Genomic DNA, 13756 nt, shown 5'->3' with positions numbered 1-13756 from the left:
TACAACAATTTCAACATAAGCCAAAAAAAATTTGTTTCCTATTGTGATGTTTGTATTATAATGATTGGTACATATACTATGCACTTCAAGTACTGGGCTAAACTAGCTCATATGCACAAAACAATTTAAAGCAATTTCAGAAATGGGGGGGGGGGGGGATTTTATGGGGATGGGGTAAGTGCTGGGGTTGGCAAAGAAAAATAGGAACAGTCAGACAACTGGAAACATTTTTTTGGCCTTATTTCAAAGTAACAGTAAAACCATTGTGCCCTATTGGACACAATGTATTGGACTCAAAGCTAGTGAATCTGAGTCAGGGTTTGTGCTTTTTTTAAAAGTCACTTGCCCCAGGCATGTGTCTGACAACATTGAATGCCCTCCATACCAAATTTCATCAAATTAAGTTTTTGGGAAGTCATTAAAATGTGTATTTTTAATAATGGTTATCATCTTTGATGAAAGAATGGCATCATCTGTGAAAATCTGAAAGTCCTTCATTGCAGGATGCTAAATCTGGTCACAATTTCTCCTATGATTTTGGAAAAAGTACAAAATTGCAATTGCTGAGAGATGCCAGACCATAACCTCATTTGGCCCTTGACAGCTTATTTCAACACAACAGAAACATCAATGATTTACCCAAGTTTTCCAGGGAAGAAACAGGTGGCACCTTAGCTCTTTCCTCCTTTTTCCTTCCCTCCTCATTATCCTCCTTTGTCTTACTGCTGGGGACAACCTGGTCTTCTTTCTGATCCACCCTAATTCAATTAAAAAAGGCAACAGGAAATTGTTACTATAAATGCATTTTACAAATCTCCAAGTCTCAGTTTTCAATAATTCAATCTCATGTGCAAAATAGCATTCTATAACAAGTTTGCAGCCAACAAGAATTTCTAAGTCACACCAATGATATGAAATCTAAATCAAGACAATCTGATCGTGACTCTAAACAAGAATATATGTGACTATATAACTAAGAAGCAGGACAAAGCCTGTGATGTGTGACTGTTATAAACATTCTTCTGGGGTGCTTTTTTTACAACATGTTTACTATTTCAGAAACATAATGGCACATTAGGCCAGCAAGTTTTACAAACTACAAATGGAGTTGCCCAAATATGCAAATAAATGAGAGTCCCTCAACTGGACTGATGCTCTATTGGTCAAAAACAATTTCCAGGAATTCAAGATAAGACCCTTTCCTCCTTTCAACCACAGTGTTCAAACCATGTCTGATATTTCTTAGCAATAACAATATTTTCAAATCAGCTGCTATGACAGCCATATTCCACAAAAGATTGGCACCATTTTCATTTATGATGAATTAGACCTGATTGAAAATCTTTCTGGTGAAACCCCATGTAAATATGACCATCCATTCAAGAGAAGTAACAATTACAAGTTTTTCAAGATAATGATCATGGCAGCCATACTGGATGTCAGAACCAATTAAATGTCATAACGAGTAAAATAAACAATATGTCTATATGACTTTCTTCTGAGAAATAGCAATAACAAGATTTTCAAAATAGTTTCCATGGTGGCCATATTTGATATCCAAGAAGCTCCTTTCCAATTAAGGACCTAGTAATCAGAAGTCTCCTTGTGACAACCCACTGCTGATACAACTTTCCATTCAGCAGGAATAGCAAAAATATTGTCAAGACTGCTGACATCAACTGACTGTCAAATCTGACATCAACTTGGCACTGTTTTCATTCAGAACCAACTAGGCTACACAAGAAACTGTTTAGTGAAAATCCCATGTTAATGTGATTTTCCATTCATCAGAAGTAGTAATAGGATTTCAAGATGGCTGCCATAGTGACCATACAGCATACTGGACTTCAGATCAGCATGCTTTTCACTAAGGACAAACTATATAACATATAAAGTCTTCTAGAAAAAACCCTATGTCAATATGTCAAACCATTCAAGAGGAACAGTGGTAACATAACATTCAAGATTGCCACTGTCGCAGCCATGTTAGATTTCCAAGCAACCGCATTTTCCTTTAGAAAATAGACCCTGGAATGAGTGTGTGTACAATTTCATGGCAATCCTTCAAGAAATAGCAGTAACTTGTGCTAATAAAAGTATAGACACTAAATTATCTCTGGTTTAAGAAAGGTAGAGCAAAAACGTGTTATCTAAATTGATAGGTTGGTTTTAACAGTACTTTCAGCAAATTATTGGCCATAATATGCAGAAGGAATGGAGTGAAGTGCCTTTCCCAATTACACACCAAGGCAACTGACCCAGGATGACCTGAGTGGATATCAAACCCACTACCCTTGGTTTACAAGTCTGAACTATACAAATGGAGATACATGAAGAAAAACTTGACTCCATTCAATGACGTTCAAGTAAAAGAAATAGTTGTTGTTGTGACCGGTGGTTGTAGCAACCAAGGTACACTGCTCCCTTAACACTGCACACCAAGATAACTCACAGACTATTACAAAGTAGAGACAAGCAACGATTCCCTTTTTTCTCGCAGAAAATGCAATAAAAATGAAGCCTTTTTGTTGAACATGAATAAAATCACAATTAAAATTTTGGGAAAATATAAATCAACATTATCAATTTTCATAATTTTAAAGGGATTTCAATAAAAACTTAAATTTTCTTTATAAAAACATCACTGTACACCATAAATAAAAATATAGCAAAATTTCAATGAGTTAAAACATTACTGGTGGCAACACTTTAAGAAATCACAACAACTTAAATTAGTTTTGTCTAATGAAATATTGCAGTACTGGTAAATGAATCCTTGATATATCACTTATTGTATAAATGAACATGGCAATTAGTGTCCAGACAAATCTGAATCAACATCATGAATTTTTGCAACTATAACTGCATTATATATTGTATTTCATTAAACAGTTTTGATCAACAACTTATTTTTAAATTATTTTTAACTTTCTCAGAGTAAGAATCATTAAGCTGAGCCAGGTTCATACCTGGACTACGTGATATTTTATCATGTGCCAACTGGTAACAAATTTCTTTTCTTCTTCTTCAGATATATGAACTTTTGCCCCTCATACAGGAATCTGTTTTGCGTCTTAGTCGTATAACTGATATTTCAATAAAAGATTTCAGTTGGGCTTAAAACACTTGACACGTTAAGTTGTATTATGTTGTAATCAGTTTGGGCTGAATTTTATTTTTCTTCATATTACTGAATTCAAGTGATTATTTTCCCTGGAAATACAAAAGTGCTCTGATAATTCTTGGACAAAGACATTCATTGGAATTTATAATGAATTCAAAACTGGAATAATATTTTCTGTGATACAACAAGAGACTGTTGACACATCTGCCCTTCATAATTTATTACAGATATCATTGCCTTCCATCCTGAATTTCATCAGGATTTGAACTGATTCACGTAGAAATCTTTATTGATAGCACTTGTGTTTTAATTCTTGGATTATAATTTGGATTTAATTCACAATTCTGTTTTCTCATTTTTTACTTTGTCTTCTAGGGAAATAAATTCTTTGTTAAATTGTACAAAGTTTGTTGTCTTCATTCTTTTCTGTTACTTATTTTAAGAGCAATAACTGTCATGCGTGGTTTTCATTATTCACATTTCAACCCACCCCCTTCAGTAAAATGGCTCAAATGTTAAAAGGATCAAGACAAAGTATTATTATAGCACAAACCAACAGTAAAAGAGTACACTTTCAAACAATGAAATAAAATGCAATCTGAAATCAAGTGCTTCTTAAAGAAAAAAAAAAAAAACCCTTAAGTTTGGGTTTCTAGACCCATGTTCTAGACGTGCATTTTTAAATTTCTTTTAAACTTTCTATTTTCTTTTTATCTTCTTCATATTAAAGACCTGCTTTTCTACATACTTTCCTTGCAAACAAAAAACCATGGTAACTTCTTCAACAGTGTCCTTGTTCATGCAGGCAACCTTAAGTCTGTATCCATTCAAGTTTCGTTTGGTTTCAGTCAAGGAACAATATAACGCATCCATTCAATCTGAATATCGACTGTTAGAATTTCAAACCCCTTAATGAGTCCTTTTCACCATTATCAATCAAAAATTGATGAACCAATGTAAAATATTTACATATTTGCAATTACCAATTATCATGACAGTCACCTTGTCAGGGGAATATGGTGGACATCAACAATACATGGAGGTGTGTCCAATGTACACTTACTGATTGGTGAATCGAACATCATCAATGACAATTGGCTATAAGTCGATTGCAATATGTCCTCTTGTATTAAAAAGTGAAAAATGTTAATCATTTGCCAGTGATGGCTGCAAAAGCATTTCCGTGAAAACCCAATAAAGCAGTGTTTTGATATCCTACTTGCGCAAGCATTTTCTGCATTATTACAATGAATTTAAAGTTGATATGTATGTATTATCACCTTAATTAGATTTTGTATCAAATCAAGTAAAGAGAACAGAAAAAGATGCAAATCCTACCCGAGTATGAGTTAATTGATCATGGATACGAGTTAAGTCAATGCATTTCAATCAGCTATTCAAACACTATTGGTACATGCAACATAACTAAAGTGTCCAATATTAACTAGTAGTTTATCATTCTCATTTAAAAAAGTAATCAAGAAACGCAAAAGAGCCAACTGAAAGGCATACTAGGTATATGAAAACCTGTTTCATGTACAGATTTCATTATGGAGTAGTTAGTTCCAAAGTTTATGTGAACTTGACGTTATTTCAAGGATGAGCAGAAAATTTTCTAAAACATGCGATGAAATCAGCATCATTATTTTACTAATATAACAATTTTCTTTAAATAAAGTAGTTTTTACCCTGTTGTTTCTCCAAATAAATGTCTTTTTAAAAAAAAATAAAGAATATTCTTTCATTCTGAATGTATTGGAACACTGGAATGTATCCAGTCACATGCAAAAAGCAGGGACACATTCACAACGTTTTTCACTGGTACACTTGATCTGTGTTGAAATCAACTGGCAGGGATGATTCCAACAATACAATTTTAGAGCCCCCATCTCTAGAATTGGAAGATTATCATTGCCCCAAAAAAAATTAGGCATTCTGGGGAATTTTTTTATGTGTATGCTTCCTCTACCTCCTAAATATTATCTCTCAAAACTTTTGCTGCAATTTATTTTCATGTCCCTTCATAGCAGATTAAAAATTAATATAAACCAAAATTAATTACAATTTTTTTTCTCAGTTTTTGAGAAGCTGCATTTTTAAATATAAGTAGCACCATAACTGCTGCTGTTGTTGTGTTCTTGTTGTTTTAATCTTTGTAATAAAATAGTCTTTTTATCACAAGTCCTTAATACATAAGTGCCAACCCTTGACAAGGAAATAGCGTAATCCAAGTGGACAAAAGAGTAATCCAAGCAGAAAAGAGTAATCCACATATGACATGATAAAAATTCAATGAGCATATGTACAAAATTATTTATTTATCCCTCAGGACTTTTAACATCAATTAGTGCTTCAAGTTTTCGTTTATAACACTTTGAATTTAAAAAGTAACAGACTCTCATAATGCATTTCAAAAAACTTTGTACCAGCTGCGACTATGAATGTTTTTCACACCAACAGAGCACTAAGTGCTGGGTTACAGAGCCTGGATCTGAAATCAGTTTTAGTTTTGCTAACAATACTGAACAATCTCTCAGTCAACATTTAAATGGTATAGAACATTATTCTTTTCCTAACCTGACAAAGAAGAGGAAATTGATATCTTACAGTTATTGGGTCTTTTAGCTGGCAAATGAGATGGAAAAAAATCAACTGTCTGCATGAAGAACATTGTCAGGTAAAGTGCAAACTTGATACTTCAGGAGTTCTTCTAATTTATCAGCCGCCTTTCCTGCAGCATGGTGCATCATATGACAGACACAACCTGATATGTACAATGATGAAGACATTTTTCAAAATATAGAACGCAACTCCATTATGAATTCCAGTCATCACTGATGCAGTATCAGCTGAAAACCCCCATATAGTACTGCCAACTTATATTTATTTTGAGCATTATCAAGCAAAAAAAAAAAAACCATTTTCTCTACTGTTAATTCTGGTAATGAAAAAATAGCACTCTGACTTTGCCCTTTTTGTTGTCAAAGTCTCTTACACAGACTAGGTACAACGTTTTGTCATAATCACTACTCCTGTCTGTTGCAATAATAAAAGGCCCAATTTTCATGGCTTCTGCAATTTTAAGTAAAGTATCTTCTCCTAAAAAACCTAACATTATTAGATGATTTTGTTCTTGCACATGCATATTTTCTGCAATTTTGGAATCAGGAAACATCCATATGAACAAAGGACCAATGTAGTCTTCTACCACTAGGGGTAGTCCATGTTCTATTAAGAACTCTGTAGATAATGCCTATGCATTAATAAAAATTTGTGTCCACAGTTTAGTTCTGCTGTAAAAAAGAAACTTCATTAGTACTGGAGTTAGTAAAACTACCTAATTCAAGGTTTCTTTGTTTTACCACCATGACCAATATTAAAATCCTTTCCACATAGCCTGCAAGGGGCGTGAAGCTGCCCTAGAATGGAACAATGTATTGAGTAACTCATGTATTCATCCATCTGTGAAATTATTTTAAAAATATTTTTGCTCTAACACATGCATCGACTAGAATAAATCTGACTTGACTCTTAGCACCAAATACCAAGACTGGTTCTGTACCAGATATGAATTAGAACAAAGAATCTGCGTGCAAAAACAAGTTAGAAAACCAGTTTATTTTCTCCTAACTAAGCCATACAGCTGCTATAAATAGAAAACGAGGTCAAAAGTTGAAAGTAGAAAACAGCATGTTTCTTGGAAATAGGGCAACTGCTATAAATAGAACATAATACTGTTAGGAAAGTGCATGCAAGTCTTCGGACAAGCGTACTCTAATGTTGTAGTTACATAGAAGCCGCCTGTTCTAGAATACAGTCTGTGGGATTAATGAGTTATTAATGAAATGAGAAAACAAATTATTAATTTTTGGGGGAGGGGGATATACCAAAAACATGTAATTCAAATACAGTTATGCGTAAGGTATAATTTAGTGAAAAAAAGCATAATGGTTGTCATGTATGTTAATTAGTTCTACATGTAAGACCTAATCCTGATATTTATGCTGTGGGCGTCAGGGTCTTACTGCCTAACTAACAGCGCTGTGTAGTGTGTTTTTATGTCGAGTAAAATCGTAACGAAAGTCAAATTTTCAGGAATATCTCACACAACAGGCAACTAAAATAACGGCGCTTTTCTACAAAGTAATGTAATAATGTTTTTAGTCAGACTTTACTTACCCTGATGTCTTTTCTCTAATAAATAAAAAAAATTCTCACAAAAGAAATGGACCTGTTTTCAAGTTTCAATGGCCTACATTTCAGTTGAATGGAGGTGCCCCGAGTGGCCGAGTGGTCTAAAGCGCTCTCCGTCACGGATCACTGCCATCTCACCTCTATCTGCGTGGGTTCGAGTCTCGGGCTCGGCCAATGTGGATATGTGAGAAAGCTTGCCGGTAGCTTCTCGTGGGTCGGTGGTTCTTTCCGGGATTTTCCCGGGTTCTTCCTCCACCATTAATACTGGCCGCCATGTATAGCCTATCTTGTGCTGAAAAATGGCGTTAAACCCTATAACAACATCAGTTGAATGGAAAGCAATGAAAGCCAGGAATGCAGAAATCGTGTTAAGTGGAAATATTATTCTTTAACGAAACGAATAAAACTATAATATTCCCACTGGAACTGTAAAGCAACGTTTCGTTTCATTCAAGAAACATATCCGCCACATGAACCTACTTAAACATACTTCGGCATACCTCGACTACCATCACATTGCAACAAACTCAAATATATGTCAACAGAACGTGAAAAGGCGTCTATTTGCTAGGATCATATTTTCATTCCACCAGGATAAAGACAGCACAGTAAGTATATTAATTTACATAAATTAGTGGAAGAGTGTCGATATATGCTGCCAGATGTGTGAGATATTCCTGAAACTTTGACTACTCGTTCCGATGTCAATGACACCGGAACACACTATACAAGGCCATTATTTGGATAGTAAGCCTTAGCACCTAAACAAAATCAACATGTGCTATGTCTTACATGTAGGACTAGTATGTTAATATAAAGCAAATTTAGCATGTAACATGATAAAAATTTGTGCTACATTATTAAAATTATATTTGATACTTATAGGTGCTACTGGAATAAAGGTGCCCTATGATCAGATGGCACCATCAGTTTGTTTCCACGCATCAAATTAAACTACTGTGTTGTTTTTAGTTTCTATTTGTTTTAACAGCATATTTAACACATTACTAGCTATACCATACCAAGGAAATAGAAGCTACGTGGCTTTCTGAGTTTTAAAGAACAGGAATATTTGCAACATATTTATAAAGCATACCAAGTGAACAAACAAAAATATTCTTCACTATTTAAACTATATTCCACTAAAAAATATGTAGATTTACTGATGTTTAATTGAAATATTTAAAAATTAGAAATTCCGGAGCCACCAACAGAAGAAGGGGCTACCTGGCATCCCTAACTTATATAGAAAAGTTTTCCCTGCAAAGAACTTCATTAGAAAAACAATTATTTCTTGACAATACAATTATTAATGAGTATTCAACAACCTAACCCCCATATTCCTTCTCATTGTTGATTTCCATCCTTTCTTAATCTTCATAGGTCACTAAGTAACTCACTTTTGACACGGTCTGTAACTTTGGATCTTGATATGTCACTGTGAAGTATGAAGTGTACTAGTAGTAATGGTGACAATGGTGGTACAGATGCAGTGGCAGTAGTAGAGGTAATAGTAACAGCTGTTGCAAAACTATAAGTACTGGAATCAGAAGTAACAGTATTAGCATAAATGCTGGTGATAAAAAAGGTGGCACATCTGGCAAGAAGTACTCACCTCTCACAATGGTGAAAAATAACAATCAACAGGAAATTCAGACAATCCAATTACCTTTGCTTAACAGGACTTTTGACAGCATGTGCCACAGATGTTTTACTTGTACCAACAGCAGGAGACTTTTCTGGCTGTCGATATGCCTTTAGTGACAATCGTGGTCTTTTCTTGACTGCATCACTATCAGCTTCTGCTATCACCATTATGAAATTTTAAAATCTGGAAAGAAATACAGAACCCGTTACTCATATAGCCTCAACAGGATATAATCTTTCATGTATATATCTGCCATTAAACTCCATGAAAAACAATTGTCACATAACAGCACAATATGTGACATATGAAATTAACCCTTTCCAACATACAAGCACATTTGGATGCTCCTCCTCCATTTCAATGCAAGTACATTTTTTAAAATAACTACCACATTTCAATGTAAGTGCATTTGGACACCCTTGACATATCTCCATGCAGGCTTGTCTAAATGTCTTAAGTAAACAAATTGCCATTTACATGGTCAGTTTAAAGTGTCACCTTTTGGGAAATTCCTCAATAATAAAATAGGCATTTTGGAAGTTTACATTACATCACAATATGTGCTACTGTATTAGATATATCCTAAATGGCCATTCACCAACAGGCTGCATCAGAAATTCCACCCCACCCCCACCAAAAGAAATACAAATGGTTGCCTCAATCCTTGCAGGTAGAATTGCCAATCCAAACTGTATTGATTTTTGAAGATTAAACATAAGAATAACTTCTGCAGGTATCGTAATAAGTTATTGCTGATTGTAAAGCCCAACACTTGAGTGAAAAGAAAGATTACTGCCGTTTATCAATTTATACTTTAGAATGAAACAAAACACACTAAATAATAAACTGGAAAAATGTAAAGATGCCTATATCAATGCCCAGACTTTTCCCGCCAGCAGCACTGGGATATTGTCAACTTGGATGTTCTTCTGCTGATAGCAAAAGACATGTATTCTGAGCTGTAAACAGGTGCTTAGCAGTAAGAGGTAAAGTGATGCACAGAAGTTTCTATAGCAAAACTGCTGTGAAATTAAAATATATCGGAAAAGTTGCATTACATAATTGGTGTCAATTAAGGGCATCCACCTGTCCGAGTCTAACTGTCTTAAACAGGTATATCCCTAGTGCTTTCAATTTGAGTTATTACACAAAACTACGGGAAAAATAATCACTTATCTTAGTCCGTTCTTTTCCAGGTTTAAAATAATATATATATTCTTGACCAAAACTTTTATCAGCTAATGTATGCATTTGTCTAAATATAAAAATTATACAACTAAAACAAAAATGTCTATACGCATTACATTTATGGTATTACATTCAGATCTATCAGAAATTTACTTCCAAGTCCACAATTATAGAAATAAAATTTTCCTCAGAAAATATTCTCAGCTACATTCAATATGTCGGTATGTTTAAACAGCATCAGTAAAGAAAAAATAAGCATAGCTGTATTATGAACGACCACATGCACATGAATCACATATTAACATCACGTGGCATGTACAAAACATTAGAATGATTTGTACAGTTCACATAAAGAACTGGAATCAGGTGCACATACAAAATAAATATAAGGACTTTATTAGCAAGTGGGTATCAGAGTTAGCAATTTCTTAATGATAAGAATGAAAACTGATCAAACACATCTGCTGTGATATGTATGACAAATAAGTGGTAACAATTTATACTAGCAATATTGACCATGAGAAGGATTGACGAATGGGATTCCTGACTTGCACCAAAAAAATGGAGGCAATGGTACTCTTTTGAGTTGTTTTTATTAATGTAAAAATCAAACTTAATTCATTTTCTGGGAAAAAAGAACAAGAAATTTTAATCACAACTGGAACTGTTAAATAACTTACTTCTAAAGGTGTCGGTACATTAGCATTACTTTTCTAAATTATTAAATGCAAAATAAGTTGCAAATTTTTATAAGCTTGGTGCTGCCTTCTAACGTGCCAGCAATTTAAAAAGGTTAACAGGTGATGGATAAACAAGTGCTCTGATATCATAGGGGTTAATACTAAAAATGTTCGTGTTCTGAATGATTTAATGCTACCATCTGCAAAGGTCAGTCAAAATACATTTAGTAATTACTCGAGAGCGACCATTCGGCCAAATAATTTCTGCAGAAAACTACATTATGAAATACTGACTATAGGAACACAAGCTATTGAACATATTTATAGTATATGTATACCTCACTTACTATTTATATGACATCCGTCTGATACAAAAATAAACTTTTAAATGATGATCACCCAATATTTTTTTTCGGGGGGGGGGGGGTGATGGGTCTTACTGCCTAATTAACGGCACTGTGTAGTATTTTTTTTATGTCAACTAACTGTTACGAAAGTCAAATTTTTAGGAATATCACACACAACAGGCAACCAATAACGACGCTTTTCTACAAAGTAAAATTATAATGCTTTAGTCAGACTTTATTTACCCCGACGTCTTTTCTCTAATAAATTCAAATTCTCACAAAAGAAATGGACCTGTTTTCAGGTTTCGATGGCCTACATTTCAGTTGGCTGGAAAGCGATGAAAGCTGGGAATGCAGAAATTGGGTTCAGTTGAAATATTATTCTTTAATGAAACAAATAAATATATATTATGCCTATTGGAACTGTAAGCAATGTTTCATTTTGTTCAAAAAAAATATCCCCCACATGAACCTACTTATACTCTGGCATACCTCGACCAGTTGCACTGCACCAAATTCAAATGTATGTCAACGGAAGATGAAAAATGCATCCATTTGCTTGTATCATATTTTCATTCCGCCAGGATATATACAGCACAGTAAGTATATTAATTACACATAAATTAGTGCAAGAGTGTTGATATAAGCTACCAAGTGTGAGATGTTCCTGAAACTTTGACTACTCATTCCGAAGTCAACCGACATCGGAACACGCTATACAAGGCCGTTATTTGGATAGTAAGACATAGCACTAAAACAAAAACATGTTCTGTCTTACATTGTAGGACTACAACATTACGAGCTTCAATGGTCAACTCTTGCATATTCACCATTTTCGATAAGAACTGTTAGTTTCGTGAGAAAAGAATTTAAGTATTACTACTGATCTTATAATACGAAAATGTGATAACATTATCACACCATTTCGACGCGGACACTCGTTTTGAGTTTGAAGGAGCAAATACGCAGTTCATTGGATTCACAGGGGAGACAACTGTTGTTTGAGCAAAAAAGAAGGAACAGAGGTAAGGAACTTTTACCTAAACAAGCAAACTTTCGTCCTTTTGAAGCAATGCCACAAAATGAAAGAATTACTCTGAACTAGATGTCATTCATTTCCCCGCACCTCTCGTCAGCAAACGTTCTGTTCACAAACTTTGTGATGAGACACAAAGACGGGTCGCACGAGTTTGCAGTTAAAACATCGTATAACCTTATTCGTTCTCATTTAGCAAGAAACGAATCTCGTGAATGGCTCCAATTAATGTGTCGATTAAGTACAGTTATAAATAATGACACCTGTTATTTAAACACGAAAGACCTCTTAACATTATTTACAGCATTTGAATGTGATAATCGACCCAATTTAGATTCTGGCGGCTGAAGAACACACGAAGCTAGCATGCGTGGTAATCTAGCTTGGTTTGGTTTCGTAATAACAATTAAGTTCTTAAAAGTAAAAGTCTCGAATATAATCTGCAACTCTACTTCATGATATGCTTAAAATTGTTTATGCATTAGGTTCATAGCACGAGATATATTATATATACATTATCATGGATATTCCACGATGAACAGTAAATGCGTATTTATGGCTGGTTATAGTCATCAATAATATTACAATCTTATGCGAAAATCTTCGTAGCGGATACAGTCATGTGACAGAAAAAAATACATGTTTCTCCGATATTTTAGGTTACATAAAACTGTAAATTTCCGAGGTATACGTTTCAGTTCGACAATAACGAAACTATTAATAAAATTTCACTTTGTCACTCAAAATGATCGTTTTGAATGAGTCAAAAAATGGACCAATCAAATTAATCTATATCTGTACATGTACGTAGGAAAAACCAAATGTGGTATTTAACTAACGGGGGTGGGGAAACAACTTAGTAGTTTTTGAAGAATATTGACTTGAAAGCTTCCCTTGAACTGGCGCTCACAATAATCTCGTCCACCTGGTTCCACAGCACAACGGTTTTTTATAAATAAAGAGTTACTATATTGTTCATATTCGAACTTATAACAAGAACACGTGTAGAGTTATTAGTGACCTGATTGTCTAGAAAGGTTTGGTTTCAAAGTCTTTATGTGATTTACATTTTATGCGTCTTTTTGGTTTAAGTGTGACTAATCAATTAGGGGTGCCAAGTGCCGGTACCATGCCCTTCACTCTTTTTAATAGGTAAGTGAGCCTATTGAACTCACGCTGTTGTTGAAAGCTATGGAGTTCCAGAACTTGTAGCATCAATCTTCATCATGAGATCTACAATTCCTTCGAGAAAAAAATCGTGCATCTTCCGCTCTCTTGAGGGCAATTCTTTAAACTATGTTTTAAGAATCTTTATGTAGAGTTTGCTTCACGGCAGATGTTGTTGATATGTATGCCCAATCGGAGATCGTCTAAGGCGAAAACCCTTAGGTATGAACTAGTCAGTACCTGTAGTAGAACGGTGTTGTTTATTTGGTAACATTTCGAAGATTTGTTCCTAATGCTGAGTATGTAGCATTTATTATATATATATATATATATATATATATATATATATATATATATATATATATATATATA

The 13756-nt window shown here is 34.3% G+C and overlaps 1 protein-coding gene across 1 annotated transcript in view; it reads right to left on the bottom strand.

Moving 5' to 3' along the window:
- LOC149770170 (uncharacterized) overlaps window positions 1–12557 on the bottom strand; it is a 58868-nt gene extending 46311 nt beyond the window's left edge. The window contains exons 1-3 of the mRNA XM_089949292.1: window positions 12222–12557; window positions 8988–9149; window positions 640–758 (exon numbers count right to left, since the gene is read on the bottom strand). Coding sequence (XP_089805418.1) covers window positions 640–758; window positions 8988–9133 — 265 coding nt within the window. The 5' untranslated portion in view covers window positions 9134–9149; window positions 12222–12557. The remainder of the gene's footprint in view (window positions 1–639; window positions 759–8987; window positions 9150–12221) is intronic.
- Between the last annotated feature and the right edge of the window lie 1199 nt (window positions 12558–13756).

The sequence above is a fragment of the Sinohyriopsis cumingii genome, unplaced genomic scaffold, assembly GCF_028554795.1.
Source record: "Sinohyriopsis cumingii isolate HCF-2022 unplaced genomic scaffold, ASM2855479v2 utg002558l, whole genome shotgun sequence".
NCBI lineage: Eukaryota > Metazoa > Mollusca > Bivalvia > Unionida > Unionidae > Sinohyriopsis > Sinohyriopsis cumingii.
This window is presented reverse-complemented; position numbering and strand designations above follow the sequence as displayed.